The 22,124-nt window shown below is 44.1% G+C and overlaps 3 protein-coding genes across 5 annotated transcripts; all 3 read right to left on the reverse strand.

Moving 5' to 3' along the window:
* Positions 1–573: 573 nt before the first annotated feature.
* On the reverse strand, positions 574–12,146 carry LOC117579060 (beta-1,3-galactosyltransferase 4). Of its 2 annotated transcripts, XM_034264765.1 has the most exons (4): positions 11,411–12,146; positions 2,573–3,016; positions 1,889–2,518; positions 574–1,818 (listed from the first exon to the last, which is right to left on the reverse strand). In XM_034264765.1, the coding sequence occupies exons 2-4, from the start codon at positions 2,918–2,920 to the stop codon at positions 1,381–1,383; spliced, it is 1,416 nt and encodes a 471-aa protein (XP_034120656.1). In that variant the 5' UTR covers positions 2,921–3,016; positions 11,411–12,146; the 3' UTR covers positions 574–1,380. The 2 variants fall into 2 exon arrangements, with proteins under 2 accessions (XP_034120656.1, XP_034120655.1); XM_034264764.1 differs by having other exon boundaries at positions 1,889–3,016.
* A 1,522-nt stretch (positions 12,147–13,668) lies between these two features.
* LOC117579777 (nose resistant to fluoxetine protein 6) lies at positions 13,669–18,647 on the reverse strand. 2 transcript variants are annotated; one of them, XM_034265836.1, is made up of 7 exons: positions 18,175–18,647; positions 16,537–16,648; positions 16,080–16,479; positions 15,133–15,982; positions 14,703–15,068; positions 14,108–14,651; positions 13,669–14,052 (listed from the first exon to the last, which is right to left on the reverse strand). In XM_034265836.1, exons 3-7 carry the CDS (start codon positions 16,462–16,464, stop codon positions 13,891–13,893), a joined length of 2,307 nt encoding a protein of 768 aa, XP_034121727.1. In that variant the 5' UTR covers positions 16,465–16,479; positions 16,537–16,648; positions 18,175–18,647; the 3' UTR covers positions 13,669–13,890. The 2 variants fall into 2 exon arrangements, with proteins under 2 accessions (XP_034121727.1, XP_034121726.1); XM_034265835.1 differs by having other exon boundaries at positions 13,670–14,052; positions 16,080–16,648.
* Positions 18,648–20,111: 1,464 nt separating this feature from the next.
* On the reverse strand, positions 20,112–21,404 carry LOC117579408 (BTB/POZ domain-containing protein 9-like). The gene is made up of 3 exons (XM_034265287.1): positions 21,117–21,404; positions 20,923–21,045; positions 20,112–20,870 (listed from the first exon to the last, which is right to left on the reverse strand). The coding sequence occupies exon 3, from the start codon at positions 20,859–20,861 to the stop codon at positions 20,127–20,129; it is 735 nt and encodes a 244-aa protein (XP_034121178.1). The 5' UTR covers positions 20,862–20,870; positions 20,923–21,045; positions 21,117–21,404; the 3' UTR covers positions 20,112–20,126.
* Between the last annotated feature and the right edge of the window lie 720 nt (positions 21,405–22,124).

Here is a 22,124-nt window from a genome sequence, read left to right on the forward strand (position 1 = left end):
GTATGTGTATCGAAAACAAAGGTTTAAAATATTAACACAATATGTGTTCCCAGTTCCCGCCAAAGGTTTGAATTTGTATGGACTGACCGGAGCTGCCTGCTATGACAGTTAGTTTTGTGAGAGTATATAGTTGTCCCTGTCGTTCGCACTGTAAACTGCTTGCCAGCTGTTACAGTGCATTTAGATGAAGTGCTTGTAATTCTAGCTGTCTGTCAATTTTAACTGCTTGCCAGCTGTTATGGTGGATTGAACTTCCACTGCTTGCTGGCTGTTAAACCTCACTGCTGCCTGTTTGTTAGTTCCCACTGCTTGCTGGCGGCTTATTTCAAATTTATTTAAACTGCATTCGACTGCATTTTTCGTATGATTTGTATTTTATAATGATTTTTCAATATAATTTCTGACAAACTTGAACATTTAAGTTAATTTTTCTTTCACATTACACATTTATAAATTTCATTTGTTACATTTTTCGTTCGTTCATTTGCAATTGCTGTTTTCTTGTTGCTTCCCTTTCTGTTTTGCTTTGCTGCGTTTGTTTTTGTTTTCTGTTTTCTGGTTTTGCTGCCTTTCTGCTTTTGATATTCGTACACATGTGTTCCCTCTTATGTTTGTTTTTCTTTACTGTACCGTATTTGGTTTATTCTATTTAATTTATGGGTGTATATTTATCAGATCGTATCGATATATTGAATATTTAGAGCAAGGGAGAGATTGAGAGAGCAAAATAGATGATGAGCTATAAAAATAATTACACAATAGACAAAATAGTTAAAGCATCGCCTTGCATCTCGCCTCTCGCTGCTCCTCGCTCTTCCTACCGTACCGGGAGTACGTCCTTCAGTTCACTTAATTTCATTTCATTATTTGGTGATTCAACAAACTTCAAACACTGCCAGGAATCTTCTCCCGTCTGTTCTTAATGGTTTTTCGTTAAGTACTATGGTATGGTTGGTATATTTGTTGTCTTCTTATGACTTAAATTGAGTTGTGCTTAAGGTAATCGCATTTTGTGGTTGATTTTTCTCTTGCAGTTGCTGTTGCTGCTGCTGTTGTCTGACTTGTCCGACAGTGGCTTCTTCTTATCACTTGCGTATGTCCTATATCTGGTATCTGGATCACTTAGCTTATACTCGTATGATACGAATGATTGTAGGCAGGTGGTTGGGTGGTGGTTTCACTTGACTTTGTTCGGCTTCTTCTACTCCTGCTCTTCCTCCTGCACCTCCTGCTCCTCCCTACCTCCATGACAAAATGCTACCTAAACATTAAACTAATCTACTAAATGTATAAAAACTCAAAGACTTACAAAGGAAATCCTAAAAACTGAACAGCCATAAAGTAGATAATTAAACGCGAATCGAGTGACGAGACTAAAAACTAACTGAAGCCCGTGCCCAACGCAGCGGAGCTATTCGCAGGTGCAGAGGAGGTGGAAGCAGGCGATGAGGCAGATGAAGATGTGGCTTCCAGTGTGTAGTTACTCTCCACAGTGAGATCCCACAGGCTGTTGCACATGTGCGGCTGGATGCCATGGAAGGCAAAGAGAAACTCCTTGTGGTCGAAGCCAATCTGTCCGGCAATCAGCTTCATGGTGTCCCCCTTGCCGATCACATGCTGCAGGCTGGTGATCTTTGTGTGCGTCTCCTGGGCCAGGACGCCCGTGATGAGGGCATCGTCCACCCAAAAGTAGTTGGCCTTTTGTGCGGCCTTGAAGAGACGCCGCGCCACCGCCGGGGCATAGACGATGGCAAATCCTGGACAATAATCCGGATAATATCGATGCGGATACTCTTTGTACGTGACGCGCCATTTGGACTGGAAAATAAACTCAAATTAGATCTGGAAACTCTCCCAAGAAAGGATTTGCAGCTTCAGCTCTACTCACGCGATAGGATCGCTTAACCCTTGGGGCATTGACGGGCCTGCAGAGCAGCAGATCGGGCTCCAGCAGCAGGGCATGCTCCGGCAGCGTGGGATCCTTCAAGTACTTGACCAACTGCGGCGTATTCATGTACACATCATCGTCCACCTTGACCAGCAGCTGGGCCTGCGGACAGTTCTCGTTGAACCACTTGAGGGCCATCACATGCTTGTAGGTCATGTTGCGGTAGTCGTCCTTGAAGTTCCCCTGCACCATGTCCCCATTCCTGGCATTCTCCTGATCGAGGAAATACTGCCAGCTGGGCCGCTCGTGCCATACATCCGCCAGCAGGAAGATAACCCGCAGTGGCGTCCTCTCGATGTACTTTCGCTCGGCCCACGTCTGCCGGATGAGTGCCCGCTTCTGGTGATTGAACGGGGAGGTGTGCACGAGTATCAGTGCCTGGACATGGTCATCGCAGGGCGGCTGATTCATCAGATACGAGAAGTTCGGCAAATCCATCAGCTGCGTGGAGATCTGTGGCGCACTTGTCCGCGGTGCCGCTGTCTGCGCTGTCGGCGGACTTAGTTCTAGACTATCGTTAAAGCTAGGGATGCGACTAGGGTCGTGTATTTGGTTTGGTTTGCTGCTCCAACTGCTGCTGCTGCTGCTGCTGCTGCTCGAGCTGCTCCTCGAGCTGCTACTCCAGCTTCTGCTATCTCTTCCGATTCTTCCTTCATTGGCACTTCGTGGCGGCGGTGGCGACGACTCCTCTGTTGCTGCTGCTCCTCCGCTGCTTCCATCCAGTTCCCTCTCACCTCCTGTGAGGGCTGCTGCAGAGGCAGGTGCCTCCGACTCCAGCATCTGTGGCTGTTGCACGCTCACCAGCCAAATCACCAGACAGAGATTCACGCAGATGAGCAGCAGGCAGAGGGATCGCTTATCCATCATGCTACTGCTGCTGCTGCTGTAGCTCCTGTGGCTGCTGCTACTTGTGGCACGGTACTGATGCTGATGCTGCTGCTGCTGCTGCTGATGTTGCTTCTTTTGTGGCATGGATCTTGTGCTTGCTGTAACGTGGACGTGGACACAGACTCAAACGGAAGCGTTTTCTGCGTGACTTTGCCATTTAATTGGTACTCCAAGTGGCGACTGCAATGGCATTTAGCAGAAAAGTTTTGTGGGTTAATACAAAAAATATAGAATTGACCATCCCACACACCAAAAGGAAGCCCCCAATCAGCTGATAGCTGATAGCAGGTAGCAGCAAATGCGATAATGAAATCAGCAATTAGTATAATTGATTGGACCCCACCACGAGCGACTCACTTCGGGGCAGTTCAATTTCCTAAATTGCTCTTGGTACGAGGCAAGGCACGAGCTGTGAGTGTCAACAGGTCGCACTCGACTGACCTCTGTCAGCGGATGACCACCAACCATTTAGTGGGTCAACGCTTAGAGGCAATATTTAAAGACGTCATGGAGGAATCGATGCAGTCAGTCAGTCAGTCAGTCAGTCACAACACAAAAAACGCACCTGAGGCATAATTAATGCAGGAGTACACAGCAAGGGTATGCCGGGTGGCTCAGGGAGAACGCACACCTGATGGAATTACAAACTCAACCAGAAAGCCAACAAGTAGGGCCACTTGTACGGCAATGGCAACAATAGGAAATTGAAATTGTAGCCAGATTTTGGGTAGTTGAAAATTATTGATTTATTGCTTGCGGTTGATAATGCAGATAATTCTCTAAGAAATCAAATGAATGGAAAATTCATTATCGCTTTGTTATCGCAATGTCGGTGACGTCAAATTCGTAGAACACTCCGATTAGGGGTGCGAAAGGGGGAGTGTTTGCTTATCGGTAATGCAGTGTAATAAACTGCTTCATAAAAACAAGGTATTAACTGTAAAATGCCAATAAAGGCCGATTTTAAGTGCTGTGCTTGTGCTTTAGCAGCTACCGGCTAATAATTAACGAATTAACCTTCACAATATTGCACTTCACTTTCATGCAATAGTGCAACTGTTGCACTCAGCTTATCTACAACGAAAGTGTGTAATATTTATAGTGTCTGGAAACTGTCATTTCATGCGATGAATATATCATGTAATGCCAGAAAGAACAAGCCTTACAACATTTATTGGCTTCGGTTGTAACTGCCCTCCGATTGCAACATTCAAAATCATTATTGTACATTATTTGCAATGCAATTTTGATGCAATATCTGATATGTTTGATTTATGGCGCAAGGCCTTTCAGTTGCGAAAAAAATATATTCACTCAATCAATCTATATGCAGAAAATTTATATTCAAAGACGAAGGTGGCAGGCAGCCGGCTATCTGCAAAGTCCATTGAACCTCGTTCTCCTGTCATAATTCAATTCATTATTTAAGGTTTTCTTTACCCACTTTGTATGGTGCACGTACGGATACGTACATATATCGTTCGCTTAAAGGCAGCCGGAAGAAGACGACGCACTCGTGCACATGTCCGTAGATAGATGGATAGACTGGCTACAGCAGTTACCCAGTTCCTGTCACTGCACTCTACTCCACTCCACAGCCATACCCAGAGACTTCCCTCAGTCACGTAGCCGCGGCCACCCTGCTGCCTTGCAACATAATTGAAATGTGCAAAGCCCTTGGGCAGACTGCAGCTCGTGGTGCCACCACATTTCTTTCTTGTTCGGTTAACCCTTTTCTGTTGATCATTTTCGATTGGCAGTCAAATGATTAGATAAGGGGGTAAGCAGAAGGGGTGTTCGATTAGATTAGCTTAAGCGGAATATCATCAGCAGAACGCTGAAGAAACTAATAAAAGTTCCACTGGCATGCGGTCATTAAAGAAGTGCCAAAAAAAGCGAGCGAAACGTCAACGCTCTGGGTCTGGCTCCGGCCTAAACACGAAAAGTTAATAAACATTTTATATTCATGTAAATTCATTCGGCATTTGCCGCAGTCCAATAATAATTTCATATAGACATGGTTAATAATGTAAAAGGGTTGTTCCAACTACTGCCACGAGTACTCTGCCCCTCTTCGGACACACAGTCCTGGTGCTAGTCCTAGTTCCCCCTCCGACTCCTGCTCTTGGTCTGCCGTTGGTCCGTGCAACTTCTGTTGGTAGGGTTGCCCCTAAGCACGCAATGGTTCAACAGCAGCAGCAGCAGGGTTCAGGGATCAGGGTTCTATATCGCCAAAGTGGAGATGTGGCAATACGGCAGTGTAGTGATGGATGAGACCTGCCTCAAGATATGCAAAAGAAAAACAAAAACTAATTACAACTGAACCTTTGACCTTTGGCAACACTCGCTCGCTTGCTTGTTCTTCCAGGGCCATCGTCATGGCTTAGCAGCAAAACTGCAACTTCCAAGGGCGGCACTGGGGCGGCGTTGCAACAATAAACTTCTGCCGTAGACTAAGCGGCTAGGAGCAGCGGAGGTTGCCATTAGAGTTGTTCTTTAATAGCGAAAAACAGCTACAAATTCGGTGCTGAAAGGAGTTGATCTCTAAAGGATCTACAAATAGATTTATAGATGGCAAAATGGCAGGCAAAATACTGCCTCAAAATGCATTATTTTTATATCTTATCCCATTGTGATTGGTTTCATTTACATCTGTCACATAATTCCCACTTCAATCTACCTCAAATGTCACTTGTTTTCGTGCCAACTCTCTCTTGCAAAAGTGCTCTTTAGGCCTCCAAAAACGAGACCAGGCGCACGGCGAGGGTCTGTGGCGTAGAGGGGCATCCAAATGGTGTGTCAGCCAGGGGCCTGTGGAGAGGGGGTCTGTACCTAAACGTCTGCTGGCATTTTGCAGTCGATAAAATGCCAACAGCCGAGCAGCCGACAACCGACAGGCCCGAAAACAAAGTTTTTCAAGTCGAAGGTTAAATTTTATCGCGGTCGAAATGGCAGAAGCAGCCGGCAAACAAAGAAATCGTCTGCCTGCAGTCGGTTTTCCTATTGTATATCGAGGCTTTTGATTAGTTACAGACACTGCACACACCAGACAGCAGCAGCAGCAGCAGACAGCAGCAGCAGCAAGTAGATGGCCATGCCCCATGCGGCTTCCAATTGAGTGGCAGGCAGCGCGAATACTTTTGGCTGCTGCCCAAAAACACTTTGAATGCCTGTCAGGTTGTCTCTCACTTTAGATACAATGCAATGTCTCCTCCCAACCACCCCACCAACCAGAATTTCACATGGGGTGTGGCGGGGGGAATGGATAGAATGATGATATTTCAAGTGGCTTTTCGCATGGTAATTGCTATCAATTCCAGCCACGAAAAGTGCCAGGTGCTGACCCCAACACACAGTTACAGATACGAATGTAGTTACAAATATTACGCGCATACATGTGCCCGTGTCCATGCATAACTTTTGTGTCCATATAGTATCTGTACTTACGTGAGAGCTACTACGTTCGAGTCTCGGCAATTAGCAGAAAGAGTATCGGTACACAAACACAAAACAGAAATCTCACACAAAAATAAACAAACCTACAAAATACAATGACAACAAATTGGCGAACTGTTGCATCTGGTATCGCATTCAGCATCCAATTTCCCCCCATTGATATTGATGATATTTTGTAATTGTTGTGTGTGTGGTTTGCAATTTTGTGGTGTCTGGCTTTAAGATGGCTTTCATAAGCTCTTACGCTCTTAAGCTATTGCCCAGCTTTGGCTCGCGCATGCCTGTGAAACCGGTTCGGGGGAATTGTTCATTAAAATTGCATTTCCCATTCCATTTGTTGTTGAAATCAACTTTTTTTCTTTGTGCGCAGAATGCCATTGAAAAGTTAGGTTTTAGCTTTGATATTTAGTAGAAGTTTTGTTGATTGTACATGGATGTACAATGAATGATGATGCGTTTGACTGCTTCTCAGACGAATTTCTGATGGGAAAATGCACTGCTTATTTGCATACTCACTGCTTTTAGTGCCAAGTGACACTAAGAGTGCACTGCTTTTACACTTGTACTGCTTGTACTGCTTGTATTAAGGTACCACCGCTTTAAGCAATTATCGACAGCTATATACATATTATCTAGTACTGCTTATCAGCATTGTTGCTGCTTGAACTGCCTGCTAAAAACATCTGTATTTATGTATGCAAATATTCTCAATTGAATTGGAAAGAGATCAAGGTTTGCCCCGCAATCAGACATAAATTGGAATTTCCATTAAATGTCATCTGGCCTGACCTCTTCTGGGCTTATAAATTAAATGTAACCAAGAAACAAGTAGAATCTTAGCTTTAGCCTTAACTAAAATCTCTCATTTGTTTGGAGAGAAATTCTCATAAACTACTATGAATAAACACTATCACCACCACCACCATTTAAAACGTTTAAAAATCAAACAATTACAATTCATGTGAATGCATCACAAATGGGCGTGCGGGGCACAACATTGTTCTGTTATTGCAATGATGCGGGGGTATTGTTTGTGCATCTTTCTATAAACATCTACAAATGTTGAACAAATGGTCATGGTTGATATGAATGATATGCTATCTGTAAAGCAGGGGGATATATGTGTCAGAGAACTCAAGAACTCAAGTGAGAGGCCGCATTCAAAGGCCCACTTAACATCCTGTCGCTACCCCGCTCTCGGAATGTAGAGTCAAGAGTGCAAACATTAGGGCGAGAATGGCGACGGCGATGTCTCTCACATGTTGCCACACACACATCCCATCCCATGTATAAATATCCAGACATGTCCCAGATGTCGGCTGTTGTGGGTGTGTACTCTCGAAAAATGTGAGTCAGCAGAGCGACAGTTTTGGCAGCGGTTTAAAGGAGTCCTCTGCCGCAGATTAAGAGGGAGAATCGGGGGAAAAAAAGCAAGGAAAGAAAGGAAAAACCAGACGCAAGGCGAAAGGCTGCCAGCAGCATGCTGTGAAAAATGACAGCCAGAAAAGGAAGCACGGGAATGCCCCGTGCGACTCCCATTTTTGCGGCTCTCGTTGCAAGGGGAAATGCTACATAAATAACGAAGCCAGACAGATAGATATTTAGCGAGTGTATCTGTGTGTGTGTATCTCTATGCCTGTGTGGGTGGCTGGCAATGCAATAAGATGCAAACTTGTTAAACATCCCACAACACAGATCCCCCCCACAAAACAGGCAACAGCGGATGCAATCTGCCCCACAAGCCTACGACTGGGTTCCGTTCTGGTCTGGCCATGCACTGTGAGAAATGCGGGGTATTGAATGGACATTTACTTTGTACGGAAGAGACTTTTGGTAGATGGCTAAATGACAGATTTTTCTCTCTCTGTGTACGCCCCACAAAAACCATAATTAACTCTTGCTCTGTAGGTTCCTTGTGGTTTTTTTGTGTGCGTTTTTCTGTTTCCATAAAGAACATTACTCATAAGCCGCACACAAAACGGATGCCCCAAGGCTCAGGCCATGCTGTGTCCTGTCTGTATACATAAGCCAGAGAGGCATCAGCAGGGAGGGGCATCTGGGAGTGAGGCAGCAGCAGGAGCAGCAGTGGGTGAGAGTAATCCTCTAGTCAGAGTGAAGAATACTGCAAATGCATTTCACTTGATGGAAGGAATAGAAGAGAGAGAGAGAGAGAAGAGATTGACAGACTGGCGGGACGACTCTTTTCAATGACAAACCCCCAACTGGTGGCGCCACAATAAATTGCCAATTAAAAGGCACTGGGAAAATAGGAGGGAAAATGCAAAATATACAACAAAAGTCAACAAAAGTGAGGGATGACGATGAAAGTGGATAATGATGATGAAGGAAGGCCACACCCAAGTGGAAAAGTTTATCCAGGGTACGACGTCCAGGGTTGGTCGCTGTTCGCCGCTCGGTCGCTCCCTGACACACGCTAAATAATTTATGAATACCTTTAACTATTCCTTTTCCTTGAGCAGCGAATGAAAATTTAATTGCGAGCTTTTTCACGGGTCCACAGTTCCGCAGTCGCACTCGCAGTCAATGACCAGAGTCCAGTCTGCCGATGAACCCCCCGGGCCAAAACGAGTTCCATGCACGCACCTTCCAGAGAGGGGAGGAAACACAGGACTGGGGCCTCAAATATTTGTGTATCTCCTCCATAAAGAAAGAAAAATTTAATAAAAACAATATGGAAATAAGTGGCAGGCGACAGGCGGCAGCAGAGAAGTGATTGTGGAATTCAAATTTGACTTCCAAGCGATGGATGACTCACTTTTGACTTGCTTCCAGACATGCAAAACATTCAGATATCAAAACATATATAAATGTAATAAAATACATAACAAACACATATGTACACATATGCTAGTTTGCCTTTTCTTTTTGATTAACAATTATTCAGAATTGTTGAATTTGATTGGGTCAGTGCTTTTGAGAGAATTGCTGAGAAGTGCAGAGAAGAAATCGCTTTAAAGGTACCACAATTGTAGATACTCTTTGCAAGCATAAATAATGTTTACACATTTCTGGATATGCATGGAAAAAATGTATATCTGTTTTAGTGCGAAATATCAGCATGATGCCGATGCCATTCGACTGTTTTATATCTACCAACACTAACCACAAATGAACGAGCAAAAACCAAAAACCAAAAACGAGCAATGGCCAATTTGTTCGCTACATTAAGATACATTTTTTCAAATATTTTTAAAAGTTTTCCATGAGCCAAAACGTTTAAGGTGAGAGAAATATAAACTGATTATACCTTTCGAAAGATCTTGAATGGCCAAAGCGAGAATGCTTGCTAAACAATTTTTGTTTATTTACATTAAATAAGAAATTCGTAGTATGTTTGCATACACTTATTCACATATTTCTGGCCTTTGTTACTGTACTAATTGTAATGTGGGGCAATGTTTCGATAAAGTGGAAAAAATCCATTGACTGGGCGCCCCATTAAGTGCTTGGAATTCAAAACTTGATTAGATTTATGTGCTTTAAAAATGTTTTCTCAGGGCTTAGGCCTTAGGTCGATCATCCATCACAAGGGCACTTTCATTATCGTGAATAGAGAATGTTTCCGCTGGCTGTCAGTCGTCTACTCGTCTAGTGCTAATTGCTGATTAAGCTTTTACTTTTCAACAAAATCGCAACAAAGCTGCGCTCCCATTTCAAAAGAAAATTTTGAATTAAACTAAAGTTGGCGAATTTGAAATACCCTATTAATTGGAGAATATTTGATTTTCGGTTAGGAATAGAAGTAAAAGAGCTTTGAGACACTTTGCTGGTCGATACATTCCGTTTCTGTTTTCTCTAGCCCATTATCTCGCTATCTTCTTCTGCCCTTCAGGCCATACTCTCAGGTACGGGCGCTCTCTTCAAAGATCGTCGGCAGAGTATTTAAGTGTTCGTTTAAGAGGGACACCCAAATGCCGGCTGCATCGTAAGGCGGCAAAAGAGAAAGCCAAAGCTTAGGCCTGTGAGCGGCTGGTACGCGCAGGGGTCACTGTACGCGCTAATAAAACTGCCGAAGTTTGGTGGTCCCACCGTTTGGCCAGATATCAGCTGGGGTGGGAAAGAAGAGCCATAAGAATGCGAAGAAGAGCAGAAGTAGAAGCAGTGGCAGTGGCAGTAGCAGAAGAAGAGCAATAGCCAAAGCAGACGCAAAAGCAGGGGATTAGGTGAACAAATTCCAAAATATAATAAGAGAGCAAGTGTGAGTGTGAGTGTGAGTTCGAGAGATAGCGAACGGGAGAGGGAGAGAGGAATAGAGTGTGTGTGTGTGAGCTTAACGCGGAAGCTGCTGTAAACCAGAAAAATCAAAGCTTTAGGTTCCAGAGACCATGTGATAGAAAATTTTTTGCGTTTTTATTGCAAACATATAACACACACACAAATTGATTGAAATTGTGACATATTGAGAAGTGAATGATAAATATACACGCATACGGCAGACCCACACAAGCATATGTGGACCCAAGCAAACACACTCCACGGCGCCGTCATTTATCGCCTGTTTAAGTGGGCGATCGAGTGAGAGTGGAGTGGGAGGGGGTGATACGGTGGGTGCTACCGTGGAGCTAGACCAAGCTGCAGCCAAGGCCAAGGAACAGTCACAGTCCACAGAGACAACAAGAATAAGCATGCGTGCCACTGTGCCTGAACTTGTTCAAGGTCAATCCATGTGACGATGACAGCGACAACCACATGCAAAAAAGAACACACAAAAAAGAAGAACAGAGCAGAAGAGAGGGAGAGGGCGCGCTAGCCGGTGCCAAAGTTAAAAGTAAGGGAAAGAGCAGGAGAACAAATTCCACCAAAGAAGCGCAGCAGCAGCAGCAGCAACAACAATGAACGCTGGGGCCCAAAAAGAGAGAGTGAGAGAGTAAAACCAAAGAGAGTGGACCGCGGGGGCGGACACGCAACAACAATGGGCTCTCGATGATGCTCGACAGACGGCGGGTCGTGTGATAAGAAACGCCTTAACTACTAGTTGGAACGTGGATAAACAAAAGGTGTTGCTCAATTCTGGTCAGAGAGAGGTCGAGGGCAGGGGCATTAGCAGAGCGCCAGAGAGCGGCTCCACTGATTGCTTAATTATAATCAGACACTTACCTTTGTTGCTGCTGTTGTAAACGGCTGTTCTTCTCTCTCTTCTTGTTGGCACATCAAATTTAGTTGTAATCCTCTCAGTCTCACACATATGTATACACACACACGCATATGAGGGCAAGGACATGCCAGAGACCAGAAAGGAATTCAAATTGAGAGCACAGGGGTGCTTGTTATTGTTGCTCCTCAGGCTGTGTGCATTTTTAATTAATTGTTAAAATTCACACGACACGCACACACACACAGAAGTCAGCGAGAGAGTTACAGTTACCGTAACAGTTAACCGAAACGCCGTTGGTTACCCACCGCCCGGTAACGGCAGGTCTCACGCGCGCGAGTTCCGATTGGGATTTTGGCATCAATTTATTGGCAGCACTAAAATAATTTACGAGTTCTTGCGGCTTGACAGGGCGGGGTAGGAGGGAGCATGCCCATATCCAATCTGGAGGACACGCACACACACACACGCGCACGAAATGCCAGGCGAAAAGGAATGCACAAGATGATGAGAAGAAGCAGCAGCTAAAAGGATGCTGTACCACGGTTTTTTCACACCTTCGCACTGTGTTTTTGCACGTTGCTAATTTGTTACTAATTTTCAGTTAACATTTACCGAAACGATGCGCGTTTGTTAATGCATTTTAAATACCGTTTATTGTTTATTCCTTTTGAATATTCTAACAAAAACAAAAAACGCCCGCGACACCACAGCGCAGCAACCGCGCGTACCAGTGTGACCGCGGAATTATCGGGAAAAGATACCGCACAACCCTCAAAAATATACCATTCTCATTTTACGAATATACCGTAAAATATACCGTTGTCTTAAATCAGATTACCCGATTTGTATGTTCTATTTGATATTACTAGATTGCAAGGACTTTTAACACTGAAACAATAATTTAATCCGTTTAAAGAATCAATTTGACGTATTTTAAATACTAATTGTTATTTGTTTGTATACCTTATGACCTTATATTTTACGAATTCAAACATTCACATCACCCCTTCTGGAAGCAAGGAAGCTTTGTATGCAGTATGTAAGTATATGTAACAGGTAGAGACACATGTATGTTAACTGATATCATATGAATTTAAAAAAAAACAGCGCGCGCTTCTAAAGAGATAAGAAATTCTGTTATTTTTCTAAAAAGGGAAAGGGAATGGGGACATAAGTAAATATTATAATGTGCTCGGAGTGCTTTGGGTGGCAGTTATTCTATCTTCACAACAATTGAAATCCATCACGTCATGTTATATGAATCCTTCAACAGGTGCGAAAAAGGTGGGTGCTTTGAAAAGTCCGTCCTTATTTTACCTATTTGCCATACCTTGCGGTTGGTTACATGCCCAAGAGAGGATTAGATCAGCAGAGAGAGCAAGATCCTCTCTCCTCATTTTTGCGGTTCGATATCGAGCACAGAAGTCCCACGGAAATATACCACAAATAATATACGTTCACACTTACAAAAACAAGCACTATTCCTCGATTTTTATGTTCTATTTGATATTACCAGCTGGCAAAGACTTTCACCACTGAAACAATAACTTAATCCGATTGAAGAATCAATGTTGCTTATTATAAATACTCCTTTTCATTGGATTGTATACCTTATGACCTTATACTTTACAAATTTGTGTTTAAATTTTTCATTCCAGTCATCCACTCTGGAAGCACGACAGCTTTGTCTTCGGTATGTTAATGTATGTAAATTATTAACAGAGACAAATGTACTTATATTAACTGATATCATTGACAATTAGTGAAAACGGGCGTAACAAAAGAGGAAAAGAAATTCTATTGTTTTCCCGAAAATTTGTTTCGACACATGTTCTTCGGAGCGCACAGGCCTTACCTTATATGGACACATACCACATTAGGGATGACAACAAAATATCGTTGCGCGACTCGTGTGCTGCCGGCTGCTTTCAAAATTGCAATACATTTGATAAGCAAACCAATAAACACATTCAGCGGGATGTAACTAATTAGAAGTAGCATCTGAGATGACTGGAAAGCCCTCCATGGGTTATGGTAACATAAAACCTTGCAATCCATGCAAACTCGTAGCGGAAGCACCTTTGAGCATATCTTCGTGGACATCAGACACAGAAGCAATGAAGCTGCGGCAGCGCTGTTCAATCAACGAGCTAGAGATGGCCAACAGATAATATATCTGTATATGTAGATATAAAACGTCTAACGTATGTAAATATGTAATTAAGTATGATGGCCACCCATGAACGATGTACGATGTACGATGTACGCTGCATGATTTACGTTTTACGATTTATATAGATAGTACGTACAGTATATGCTATACGGGTTGACTAAGACAAGAGACTAAGGCACTAAAAGGTTCGATTATTCGATTATGATGATTAGTTTAGTTTAGTTGTACATGAAAGCGATCACAATTGTCAGATGGTGGAGGCGTGTGCGTTGCAGATCTCAACGATCTAAGTTAAGGGCTAGGCATCCATTAGGCGATCTTCGGCTTGCTGCCTCCGCTGCTGCTGCTGCTGTTGGCTTTGCCTCGCCGCAGCAGTAGACTCGACAGATTGCTGTACGGCAGCTCGAAGGCCAGCGAGAAGAGAATCGAGGCCAGGTAGCAGATGACAGCAAAGCCGCAGGTGACAACGCACTGCAAACATTCAGAACATTCATTGGGAGATCAGAGAGAATTCATCAGAACTTACCAGCATGAAGGGATCCGCATGCGTGCTGGAGCTGGTCAGGCTGTAGAAAAGGGCAATGACCAAAGGATTGAGCAGGTAAATGGCATACGACAGCCGACTGACATGCTGGAAGCCTTTGGCCTCCAGCAGGCGTGACCACCAGACACCTCGACCACCGGCACTGCCCGCTATCATCCAGCAGACGCTCAGCGAGAAGAACAGGCGGCCCATGACAAACAGCGTGATGGCCATCAGGGGCCCCAAATCCCGCCGCACCGTCGAGTAGATGCACCCGAAGAAAACCAGCAGCGCGAAATGCCAGTACAGTCGCTCACGGGACTCGCTCAACTCCATCTGCACGCGTCGCTCCTTGAGGCACCAGGCTGTGATGCCGCCCAAAATGTACGGCAGAACACGCACAAACGGCGAGGTGTAGATCTCTGTGCCGGTGGCAAAGGCGGCATCGAAGGACAGCTGAAACTTGATGCTCACACCGATGCCATACGACCAGACGATGGTCGAGACGAGTGCAGAGGCCACCAGCGCTTTGGTTAGCTTGGGATGCCTGAAAAGGAGAGGTTTTAGCAATTACTTTGGAGCCAATGAATCGACTTACTTCACATAGAGGAATAGCAATGCATTGGCCAGAACAAAGAACTGCATTTCGCAGGCCAGAGACCAGCTCCAGTTGGCGCACATATCCCGATGATCGAAGAGGTTCTGAATGAACAGAAGATTGCGCCACCAGTGCCTGGAGCACATCTCATCGAAGCGCTCGTTGATGTGGTAGACGGAGACATCCCCAATGTAGGCGTACACCAGATCCACGGTGGCCATCACCACCAGATAGAGCGGACCCAGGCGCAGGTACCGATGGAACAGCAGCTTGCCAAAGAGCTGCAGATTCTGCCGCAGACTATTCTGTCGCACTGCCTCCAGCTGCCGAGAGTTGCGCAGAAAGTTGAAGGTCTGCAGGAAGCCACTAAAAGGGGGAAACAAATGAGTAACCAGAGAGCAGAGCCTGCAGCCTGTGGAGGAAAGCTCACCTAATGGTGAAGAAGACATCCACCAGCAGCGGTGCGGAGGAGACATATTGGAAGAAGGCCTGCTCCGCATATGAAATAAGAACCGTTTTGTTGTGCACCGTAAAGTACATGAACCACACGACATGGAAGACCATGATCCAGATGGCGCACACCGACCTCAGCCCGTTCATCAGCGGTATCTCAGTGGGGCTGTTCTCGCGCACTGCGAAGATCTTGCCCCAGTTTGTGGGCACGTCGAAGCATTCGACAAACTTCTGCAGGCGCCGCCACTCCAGCAGGGAGTGGAGTGCCCGCCACAGTTCGGACTCGGCGGGCGCCAGTAGGCCCGCATCGTCGACCGTCGTTGGAGCTGCCTTTATGGCCGCCGTCAGCTGCTGGGCGCAGAGCATCAAAGCGCCGGTGGCCAGGACACAGGCGACCAGCAGGCGAAAACTGGGACGCTCAAAGAACACCTCCTTCAACTGCAGATCCTTCATGTACACCACCTGCGGGCGTATGTCGAAGATCTCGCTCTCGGTGAACAGTCCACCGGTCACATACTGCTGCGCCAAATGTTTGACCTCCTCCGAGCTGCAGGCACGCGGCAGGCACAGTCCAATGTGTATGATCTGCTCGGACATCAGCTTGATCTCCACCTGCCAGGGTGAGCTGTGACTCAGGTAAATCACACGATAATCCATATCGAAGGGCGCCTGCTGTGTAATGATGCCATAGTGCATCACACGCTCGAAGTTCTGCGAGAGGGTAATGCCCACGGGTCGTTGCACGCCGCGACATGCCTCACGGCTGCCCAGCCAGTAGTTCTGGCCGTACACAAAGCCAGAGGGTTTCGTGCCAGAAGCATCGAGTACTGGAAAGCAGCGAAAAAGCCGACAATTAATGCCAAAAAATAAAGATCCCTGATCACAGATGGTTTAAGCTTGAGCGCAACCTTTCATCACACTCACCTTTCATGGCCCATGGCTGTTTGCTGAGTATTCCTCGCTGCACCTGCCGCAGCTGTCCCTGGCACTTGGCACTCACTTGGCTGTCGTTCGCCGGCACCTTGGTCAGTCCAAAGATGACGGAGGTGCGTGTCAAATGCATCTCATGGGGAGAGCTAACAATCGATGTCGCTTGTTGTGCCTGTTCCTCTGGCAAATCGCCTCTAAGCGATTCATTCAGCTTACTTTGATATCTCTGCTGCTGCTGCTGCTGCTGCTGTTGCCAATGTGTACTTTGTGTGGAGCTCTGATTGCTGTTGTCGCCCTTGGCAGTGCCAACACAGAGCCAGAGCCACAGCCAGAGCATCAGTGCCAGCCATGGCTTGGAGGTGCGCCGCCTGATCTCCATTAATGTGCTCTGCTGCTAAAGGTACTTATTATACCTATGGATGATGTTGCCTTGGCTTATTGCTTGGCTTACTTTTGGTTGCTGTTTTCTTTTCTTTTTGATATTTGGGCCAGCTATTTGATTGCCGTTTGAAGGTCACTCTTCACCTCCCTCACCCCGTTCTGCCGCTGGCGTTTCGGGCTAACTGTTATTGATATTTGTGTTAATTGATTTGCCAATTGAGTAATATTTATATTTTTTTTTTTTTTTGGCTGGTGGTAAACTTTCGTTTAACAAAAAGCCATTCAAAAGCACATTGTAGGCACGTTTTCCCAGTGACACACATTGCGGCCGCTCTCCCTCTCTACCGTGCTCCGTGCCACGCCTCTATTGGCATAGAATATTACGCATACGCCTGGTGTTGCGCCTTCACACCTCTAGTGTTTTCATAGAATATTACGCATGCCGCTTGAAGGTTCGTTTACCGGTTAAATAGTAAATCGTAAACCCCGTTTCGGGGTTACACACATCCATGCCTGTCGCTGGCGCTGGCGCTAACCAAAGAGCCAAAGAGAGAAAGAGAGACATGCCTTGGCTGCTTATGCAATAATTAACATTTAACACATGCGTTAATAATTTTGCATTTTATTGTTATTGTATATTGGCGCCCAGCGTAGTAAAAGTTTGTTGTTTTTGTTGTTATGCCACAGAAGAAGATAAACAAAACTCAACCCAATTCCGGCTGAGAGGCCCGCGAGAGAGAGAGAGAGAGAGCGCGACATGGGATTAAGGTTCAATTGATTGGTCGCCCAGCGACATTTGAGTTGTTTGCCTTTGAGTGAGTGAAAGACAGCATGTGTAAAAGGGAGCACGAGCACAGGCAGCGATGCTGCTGCAGCAGCAGTTCCATTTATTTGGACAGCGTCGCCGCCGCCTGACCACACACAATGTGTAGCGTGTTGTTGCTGGCCTTTCCTTTTGTATACACTAATCGAAAGGGTTCAGTTCACTTGTGGGTTAACTCTAACGCAGAATAACTCTATGCAGTCAAGTGCATAAATCAAATCTTTCAGGGTATGAATATCTGCGACTTGTCTTTCTTTTTTCTTATTCACGCGTACACTCACTCACATTCATTCACACTCTTGCGTGTACGTAATACTTATGTAGCGCCCAAATGCTTATTGCTTATTGTTTATTATTATGACTAAATAATGCGCGTAATCAAAATGAAAGAAGAAAGAAAGACGATTCCAAAGAATAATGCTTTGGCTTTTGGGATCGCATAGCACGTATACGGGTACGGGTCTTAGGTTCGGTTACGGTTTCAATTGAAATCTTTTAAACGAATTTGCATAGTTAGCGCTTTTCTCAGAGGCGCTCTTTTTTTTTTTTAAGTTGAGTTTTGCATAATCTGAGACACCCATCGATGGACTTTGTCTAGCAGTAGGGTCGGTAGCGGGGGGGCAGTCATTTCGAAATATGTTTGATCTGCATTTTACATAACGAATTGGTGTGTGAAGAGTGTAGGCAAGACAGAGAAAAAGAGCCAGAGAGAGAGAGAGAGAGAGAGAGAGAGAAGTATTTAGGTGGAGATGAGTCTGGTCTGGAGTTGAGTGGTGCCCCTGCCCGTTGTCTCGCAATGCTGCCTGGCCTGCCCATTGAATCCATCAATTAACATGTTGTATTTGCACAGAGAGCACTTTTCGTATTAGAATCTCCGGCACTTACTTTTATTTGATTTTATTTTTCGGTATTTTGTATAATATTTGATTTATTTTTGTTGCTTGGGGAACTTTTTTGGGGTATCGCTTTAGAGCACTTTGTGTCTCTGATTTATTTTCACTTTTTACCTACATATTCCGGCTGTAGTTGTGATTATTTTGTTATTTTCATTTATTTTTATTGGGGCACATTACGAGAGCCACAGATCCGCGACTGTTTCGACTTTCGTTTTCGTTTCTGTTTTCTGTTGCTGCTGATAAAACGCACTGCACAACAGATTAGCTCTTTGGCTCTGCCACTGCCACTGTCACTGTCTCCGTCTCCGCTTCTGTTTCTTCTTTTTGTGGCCCTGCAACTCGTTTTTCGTTGACGCTAACCGAATTTCATTTTCGCTTAAATTTCGATGAGGGCCATCGGGCGGACGACAACAACGCGTGCAACGGCGGCCGTTTTGGAAACAACTGTGCGAGGCTGCATTTTGGCTCAATGTTTTATAAACTTGGTCGCCCGCTGGTAAATTTTGAGTGGACTGCGCCGCCGACGCGAGATCTGGAGACGGAGACGGAGACGGAGACCCGAGAGATAAATCAACAATTTGGAATTCCGAATTCCGTCTCAAGATCAACAAATACACAAAAAAAAAAGGTGCAGAGAAAGAGCAAGAGAGCGAGAGACAGACTCCCTTGCTGGTACTTTCGTTGCCGAATGTCGAATTTGTCTTCGGCACACGCACATCATACCCTTGCTCTCTCTCTCTGTCTCTCTCGCTCTTTGGGGTTCGGCCCTTGCCTTCCATTAATCAAAAGCTTTAGTTAGACGCTCGTTTTTTGAGTGATTTCTTAAGAGGGTGCCCCTTAAGATGGGATCACATTTTATTTTGAGACTTTGTGGAGCACTTGCGTAAGTTTGGGATTATTTTCATTTGATTTCTCTGCTTGATTACAGATTACAGAATTGTGTTGGTGAACTTGCACCTAAAATATATTTTTAATTGAATTTATATCTTGTATTTTATTTGATTGCTGTCTTTAAGGTCGCGGGCCATCAGGTTTTCGAGCCTTTCCAGTTTCAGCATAGTGCTGAAAGCACGCAAAGCAAACGGAACAGGATGCGAATATGCCGCCGAATCATAGAAAATTATAAATCTTATATGCACGTATACGTCTAGCGCTAGTTTAAGATAGTTAAGATAATAATAACAATAAATTCACTCAAATTCACTCATTCTGGAGACTATGTTCTCATTTGTCTTTAGTTTGATATACTCTTGATTTAATCGCTTCACGCTTATATTTTTAGATACATCTTTGTACTTCAGATAATTTCAATACAAATTTCAGAGAAGACTTAAGCTAGTTACATATGTATTTGTAGCCTATTAAACTCTTCAGCTGCTTACAAAAATGGCATACTTTTTGGTGGCAAAATAAAGCAGAAAGTCTTCCGATAAATCTGCGTATAAGCTGCCGTCATACACATTCTTTGTGTCACTGATCAGATCAACTTCACTTCAAACAAATTAAACTTAATGCAACTGCAGCAAACTGAACTTAATCATAATAAGAAATGATATATGGAAAGGGTGGACTGAACTCTGACATGTTACAGTCACAGGGCTACACAGAATAGGTTCCGACATGTTGAGAAGTTTGAGATTAATTTCATTTGATTTTGCTGCTTAATTACAGATTACTGAATTGTGTTGGAGAACTTGCACATTTTGTGCGCTCTTAAAATATATATCACTTCTCAACATGTGATTCTTTGGGGTTTTGAAAATAAGGAATGATAAAGATTGAGCCTGTTGGATTCTGATTTGATAGTAATCCAGAACCAGTCACTCTAATCAATCTGATCATCAACGACTTTATCAGATTGATTTCTAAGTTGCGTTTACAAACTATACAAGAAATGATTTTGATTTCTTCGCCCGGCAACATTTTTTAAATAATTTGGCCTTATTTTTTAACAGCTTCATCAATGGCGTCTAATATTTGGTCCGGCTCAAATATGCCAGTGGGCCGGACCACATGCAGCAGCTCATGGACACTCATAAGTGAGAGACGTACGTTTGAGATTACCGCCTTGATGTCCGCGCTCGGATTGAAGAGACTCCATTTGCATACAGTCTGAAAGATTTGAACTTCAGGAGCGCAAAAAGTGTTCCGTTGCAGGACTTCCCCAAGGGATTCCTTAGAGAGCCTTTCAAAAGATGACTCCTCCAGCAGTATGCACGCATTGCGGTCCATAAACTTAAGGCATTCTTCGGTTAGCTCGTCCATACTGTGCCGACGTGCTGCATCTAGGATCGTGCAGACATTGCTGGGGGCCAGATTCTGCTGCAGATGTTTTCTTATGGCCGCCTCGACATTCAGCAATCCGTAAAGATGGGCCAATTCGAGCACATCCATGATGACATCCACGTCCAGTAGGGATAGTGGCAGTTTGCCGGTGTAAATATAGCCCAAGATCAGTTTAAATGCACTCACTGGCACCTCCAATCGAATTTCCCGCTCCTTTGACTCAGACAGGTTCCCGTAGAGCATGGCACGGAAGTACTCGCTGCGCTCCGCCAAAATGTAGCGGTGGGCGGGCAGGCGCTGCTCCTCCACCAAGAACTCCACGTCCGAGTAGCGTTCGTTCATGCAGAGTCCGCTCATATCCACGCTATCGATGTGGTCGTTTGTGCTCATTTTTGTTTGCTGAAATCTATTATGTCTATATTTGCACTATTTATGTTCTTTATAAACTTACCTTATTTCCTATCCACGTTTTCTTTAACAAATAAATGCGCACAGCTTGTCGTTTCCCTCGCTTTCAAGTGAGCATCCTAATGCAATACAATATATCGATTGAGTCCCCATCGGTATTTTGTGACTAAACATCGATACAAAATAATATATATTGTAAGGTCCCTTTTTTAACTTGTTTCAAATTAATTGAATTACCGTATTGATTCCGTATTAATTGTTGTTATTTGTGTGTTCCTTGGCGCCTTATCGTGTACAGCTTTACTGTTGTTTTTGTTATCAACTCGAAATTCCTTTGCAGCATCAGCATTAACTGTTGGTCCACTGGCTGTCGATCGTGTTCTGTGTTGTGTGTTTGGCTGGCCGAACGAATTGGAGAATTAGAACTTCATTTGCTCTTTGTCCAGAGTTTACTCATGGCAAGGTAGGGTCAATCGAGTTAGAGGCCCTTGTATGTATGGCCTGCTTCGTGTTATGACCATACCTTATGATTTGCTCACCCTTGACTCGTCTCTTTTTTTCAGCTAGATTTTTGGTGGTGTATGTATTGCATGTACAGTTACATCTATTATTGGGCCTTCCCCTTATTGGTCTTCACGGAATAACGGAATAAGTTCTTAATTTTGATTACTCCCCACACAATTACGACCTGAAATATATTTTTTTTTTTTTTTTTTTTTTTTTTTTTTTTTTTTTTTTTTTTTTTTTTTTTTTTTTTTTTTTTTTTTTTTTTTTTTTTTTTTTTTTTTTTTTTTTTTTTTTTTTTCTCTCTCTTTATATTTACAATCTGTTTTTAAACAATAAGTAAATTGTATAATTAATATTCAATTAACAGAAATAGCAGTTTTCCAATGAGCCCTGCTATTATATATAACATCTTTTCAGTTTGATGGATTTATCTATCGGGGAGATCGAGAATGTGGTATACTTTCAGTCTTCTTACTGTTAAGCTATTGTCTAATAGACAATTAATTTCATGGTTGTGGAGTCTGTCGATGTATTTCCTACTAGTTTTCTTTTTTTCTTCTTTAATGGTTGGAATATTAAGATCTTTGTGGATATTTAAATTAGATACGTAATTAGATTTTGATTGGTAACGCTGAAGTATCTCAATATTTGAGTTGCTAGCAGTTCCCCAACGCTGTATAGCGTAGATCCAAACAGGCTTCAGTATGGATTTCTAGAAGGCAATTTTGTGTGCCCAAC

Source organism: Drosophila guanche, unplaced genomic scaffold, assembly GCF_900245975.1.
Source record: "Drosophila guanche unplaced genomic scaffold, DGUA_6, whole genome shotgun sequence".
Classification (NCBI taxonomy): domain Eukaryota; kingdom Metazoa; phylum Arthropoda; class Insecta; order Diptera; family Drosophilidae; genus Drosophila; species Drosophila guanche.

What these genes read in the sequence shown, in the direction of transcription:
- LOC117579777 (XM_034265836.1), bottom strand. Translation starts at nt 16,464, where the DNA reads ATGGAGATCAGGCGGCGCACCTCCAAGCCATGGCTGGCACTGATGCTC. An exon ending in ACAGCCATGGGCCATGAAAG is followed by an intron (nt 15,983 to 16,079) that starts GTGAGTGTGATG and finishes GCTGCTTTCCAG; the next exon opens with TACTCGATGCTTCTGGCACG. An exon ending in GATGTCTTCTTCACCATTAG is followed by an intron (nt 15,069 to 15,132) that starts GTGAGCTTTCCT and finishes TCCCCCTTTTAG; the next exon opens with TGGCTTCCTGCAGACCTTCA.
- LOC117579060 (XM_034264764.1), bottom strand. Translation starts at nt 2,920, where the DNA reads ATGCCACAAAAGAAGCAACATCAGCAGCAGCAGCAGCAGCATCAGCAT. An exon ending in GGGTTAAGCGATCCTATCGC is followed by an intron (nt 1,819 to 1,888) that starts GTGAGTAGAGCT and finishes TTTATTTTCCAG; the next exon opens with TCCAAATGGCGCGTCACGTA.
- LOC117579408 (XM_034265287.1), bottom strand. Translation starts at nt 20,861, where the DNA reads ATGAGCACAAACGACCACATCGATAGCGTGGATATGAGCGGACTCTGC.